General features: G+C 38.8%; 1 protein-coding gene across 1 annotated transcript in view; it reads left to right on the forward strand.

The window, feature by feature from the left end:
* ATP6AP1L (ATPase H+ transporting accessory protein 1 like) overlaps positions 1-4,702 on the forward strand; it is a 24,295-nt gene extending 19,593 nt beyond the window's left edge. The window contains exons 6-8 of the mRNA XM_009281594.1: positions 1,822-1,872; positions 2,614-2,857; positions 4,069-4,702. Of these exons, the coding sequence (XP_009279869.1) occupies positions 1,822-1,872; positions 2,614-2,857; positions 4,069-4,371 (598 nt within the window). The 3' untranslated portion in view covers positions 4,372-4,702. The remainder of the gene's footprint in view (positions 1-1,821; positions 1,873-2,613; positions 2,858-4,068) is intronic.
* The last annotated feature ends 343 nt before the right edge of the window (positions 4,703-5,045 follow it).

A 5,045-nucleotide genomic window follows, 5' to 3' on the forward strand; every position in this document is an offset into this window, starting at 1 on the left:
GCCCACTAAACCATGTCCCTAAGCGCCTCATCTACATGTCTTTTAAATGCTTCCAGGGATGATGACTCAACCACTTCCCTGGGCAGCCTGTTCCAAGGTTTAACCACTCTTTCAGTAAAGAAATTTTTCCTCACGTCCAATCTAAACCTCCCTTGGTGCAACTTGAGGCCATTTCCTCTTGTCCTATTGCTAGTTACTTGGGAGAAGAGACCAACCCCCACCTCGCTACAACCTCCTTTCAGGGGTTGTCAGGACATTTGACAGATTGCATGAACAGATCTGTGGCATCTCTGCTAGATTCCACGTATCAAGTCATTAGAAACTGGAAGTTTCAAGTATCCATTCATCCATTGCCACTGACCGCATCTGAGTACTGATTGAGGTCTCTATATGTAGAAATCATGCTCTACAGATAGGAAAATGGATAATCTGGGCTCGTGAGTCAGGATTAGACTCAGTGTAATTGGCAAATACAAGTCTTGGGTTATATTTTCAGTCAACCTGCATTTGACTGTAGCAGAGAAGAAAGGGAAAAATTGGCTTGAATGTTGCTCTGTGATCTCTGGTTTAAGGACTGACCTAAATTATGCCAGTTGATGGCTGAGTGCTCACATGATGCATTGCCCAGTTTTTCTCACCTGAGAAAACTCCCTTAAACTTCTCCCTTCTTCAGCCTTCTTTGTTAAGACAATACTCTGTTGTGGCTTTCGGTCAGCTTTCAAGCTGCTTTATACTGTCTGATCAATGCAAAGTAGCTGGAGCCAGGAAAAAATACTTGGCACTGAACATATACGTATTTGCCATACAAATATAACAATCCAACCTGTGGGGGTTTTTTTATGCACCAACTTCTGGATCAGGCCACTGAGTTTAGTGCTGTATTTGCCTGTGTCTAATCCTCAACTGTCTATGATTTCCCTCTGTAATAAAGCGGGAGATAGTCTAGATTCAGTGTCCTGTCTTATTGGACCAATGTTAGTCAAGGTACAAGAAGAAGTCTAGATCTCGTATGAAATCATAGGGCTAGCTGGTTGGGTTTTTTTTTTTTTATTCAGCTTTAGGTTCAGAAGTTTTTCAGATGCTGCATTGTTTCACTATGTTTTGTCTCTAGCTTAGTCTGAAAATGTTATGTCGACAGTGAGAATCTATTATGCAGGTTTTAAGAGGCAAAATATTGTTAAGCCAAAAAAATGTATACCACTTAATCATGCAGTGCTACAGTGCATTAATTCCAGAGATGGTAAAAAGGATGGTAGGGTATGCATTAGTTTACAATTAACCTGCTAGGGCCTTTCACTTCAGTAAACTTCAGGTGCCCATCCTCACTGCAGATGAGCTCTGTAAAGCTACCTCACAGTCCATGTATTTATATTGCTCTAATGATGCACATGTGCGAAACTGGAACTCAAATGTCATCTGCATTTTTTATCTAAAAAGATGAGAATAATGTGGCTGTTTACACTTTCTAATGACATACAGAGGTGATTCATGACTAAGATATCATGGCTTGAGAAGGAGAACACAGATCAAATGAACCTAATTGTCAGCCGATGTTGGAAGCAGTGGAATTTAATTGTGTTGAAAGTTGAGCATGCAGTTCTGTTCTTTCTGGATAGTCTAGGCCTCCTTCAAATTAACAGCTGAACTACTGGATTTCACTGGAGGAAGATTTAATCCTTTCATTTTTTTTCCCCCCTGACTTCAAAGGTATACTGAGCAAAAGGCTCCATGTGTAACTATGCTTAATCCTTTGTGCTGCTTTTTTCTCTTAAGATTTCTGAAGTTTTTGTCTAGCCTGATGTTACTTGCTTTTTGACCTAGGCTTTCTCTGAAGTTTGGTGATGTTGGCAATCTAAAGGGGCTTGTTATTAGGTAAGTTTATATGATAAAGAAAATACTAGATAATCACATGTTAATATCCATTGTTATGGATATTAACAATGCAGTTGCTTGTGCAATTTGTTTTAGGAAATTTTGTGTAAGCAAAAATAACGTGAAAGAACTGTTGGTTGTATAATCAAGACATCTGCATTTAATAGGTCTGTCATTTGCCTGCCTTGTTTTATTAAGGCATTTCTTCTTCTATGTTGACTTTTCTATTAATGAGAAAAGTTCAGGTCATCTCTTTTGCATAGAATCTTCCCATCTCTGAGATTTTTGCTAAAGCTTGCTAATTACCTATATTTTTGTCTGGGAATTTTGATGCAAGAACTGGTAGTATGGGCTGCTCAGGCATCAGACTGTAAACTACTTTATGTTTGCTTCTTCGTGATCAAAGAAAACAGCATTTCTTGATGAATAATTTTCTATATCTTGGGTAGAAGTACAATACCAATGTTGCATATAGATTTTTCTCAGTCATTTAGGAAAAATCCCTCACCTTTCCTCTCACTGTGTGGGAGAGCAGCAAACTCCTTCAGCTACAACAATAGAGAAACTCAAATCATTTTCCAGACTCAACAGAAGGAGCTAGAGCTCACACTGATATAAATGGATGAAACTCTGGTAATACCAGCGTGCCTTCTAAGATTGTTCAAGAGGTGAGTTTAATAGTTCCAGCTCTTATTTAGACTTGCTTTCTTATTAATCTTTTTTCTCATACAATATTTTCAGATTCTTATTAACAACCAGCTATTACCAGCTGTCTGTTCAGAACTGGTTCAGTTTACACAAACTGCAACTTCTTTACAACCACTCCATCCAAGCAACGTTTAACGCAACCAGAATATATGCACCGGCAAGTTACTCCTACCACTGTGAACATGTGAGCAGCTTGCAAAGATATGATGCACTCCTCATACCCAGCTCTGCAAATGATCTTTCAAAGCTTTGGGAAGTCACTTTTACTGATTTCCAGGTAATGTCATGGAATTGAGCCAAATGGATCCCCTAGGTAGACTGATGGGAAATTTTGCACTTAACTGCCAAGAAAGTATAATGACCTTCCATGTACAGTTTACAGGATCTCCATGGAACTTGAAATAGAAATGAAGACTTAAATTATTATACTTATCTTCCTGTCAAAGGAAATGAAAGTCTATATAGATTTTCTGTAGTCTCTTGCTTGGGTTTCCCTTTAGTATGTGGAGTGAATTTAACTTTCAGTGTTACAGCTCTCTGAACTGGGCTCTTAAAACAGGCATCAATAACAGCATCAGTCACCAAGTATGGGATTCATCTCACTTAACTTTTGATGCCTAGTAATTTTAACCTTGTGCCCTGATTATAGTCACCTCAGCCTGCCTCTAAAGCCAGTGGATAATTCCTCTGACGCATCTTAAGTCCTTATTTTAGGATGAGATTAATCATCTTCTGAAAGTGCCTATTTTTCTGCGTTTGGCAATAAGGGAGCCTAAGATAACTGGACTAGGATGTCTTGCTTTTAGATACCTGTCATAGGCATGAATAGCTGAAAAGGGGATTGAGGGGGAAAGCTGATCCCCCTTTTCTCACCATGTGATCAATGCCCACGGACTGATTTAGTGGAGCAGACAGTCAGTTCCCTGAATACCAATGTGGTAAACTTTGTGTTAGAACTGAAGCCACAAGTAAGACTTACTGGTATTGCCATAGTTGAATGCAACTTCATGTAGTTTAGCTGATTTGCTGTCATATACCGCACACTTGGATCTGGTGAGAAAAATCTAATATTAGGGTAGGCAACTGAGAGTATTTCCTTGTTTGTCACGTTGAAGTTTATGCAGTTTGAAACAGAGACTCTGGAGATTCTCAACAAATGATGCTGGAAATGCACCGTTAACTTGACAGGTACCACGCTTACAATTAAATATTACTGGGTTATCAAGACTGATCATAGATGATTTTGTTTAAAACACAACTGCAAATCCTTTGGGCAGCAGACTGAAGGGGATTAGAGTAACTGTCGGTTCTAGAAGACTGACCTGGATAAACTCAGAGCACTAACTCCAGCTAACACTGATACAATTTTGCAAGAAGCAGATACTGAATTAAAAATTCTTTCTGGCATCAGGAGCAAATTCATGAAGTTGGTTGTAACCAAGACAGCAAATACTGTATTTAATATGAGTCCTTTTGTTCTCTTTGTAGATTCAAGGTTTTAACATTCAAGAAGGACATTTTGCCTATGCAAAAGACTGTGCAACCTTTTTCTCTCCAGCAATACTTATGGGATTGGTTATGTCGCTGATTCTGCTGCTGGTTCTTGCCTATGCTCTTCATATGTTGATCCACCTGAAATCTCTTGACAGGCACTATGAATACAAAGCTTCTTCTGCCTATTTTGCACAGATGAAAGACAATGACATGGGGGATGAGAAAGAGCCGCTGAGAAGCAGTGGGAATGAGTCCGATGAACTTAGAAACCAACAGTTCTATAAGATCTATATTTAGCAGTATGCATCTGTCTCTCTGAAACAAGTGGTATTTTCTTCTGCTGGCACTGTTGTATGTAGTTTGTGCAGATTTTTCACCAACTGATGAAAAAAAAAGTAGGTAACAGACTGTTTAGCCAGTTACTGTCTGTTATTTATTGATAACCATCTCAAAGATGCCCTGGGAAACAAGATGAGAGAAAAAAATTCCATTGTGAGTAAGGGATTTCATGTGATGGGAGTTTATTCCTGTAGTACAAAACCAAAATGCGTATCTTTTCAGCCAGCTTACCAAGTCCTGAAGAGAGAATCAGTAATGGAGCCTTTGAAATGAAATAAAGATACAAAAAATTGCAAAATAATAATAAAAAAATCTCTTTGCTTATTCTTTCGGAAGGCAAGATTTTTCCTGGTTTTGTATTTCCTTCATCCACTCTGGTCTGTGTCCTGACAAAACAGCATCCATTCCTTTCTCAATATATGTTTTCCTTTTATTTTCCAAATTACATCCTCTCCTCTTTGTCCTCATAAACTCCTTTTCCTCCTTTGGAGTCTTCAGAGCCATATAAGCTGTATATTATCCACTACACTGAGGAAATAGTGATGGCTCCGGTGCAGCAGCATCTTGATAACTTTTCTCTGTCTAAGCTGGAGGCTTACTGTAAGGATCTAGTGGGAGAACAGTAGACATCT

Source organism: Aptenodytes forsteri, unplaced genomic scaffold (assembly GCF_000699145.1).
Source record: "Aptenodytes forsteri isolate BGI_AS27 unplaced genomic scaffold, ASM69914v1 Scaffold116, whole genome shotgun sequence".
In the NCBI taxonomy this organism is placed as follows: domain Eukaryota; kingdom Metazoa; phylum Chordata; class Aves; order Sphenisciformes; family Spheniscidae; genus Aptenodytes; species Aptenodytes forsteri.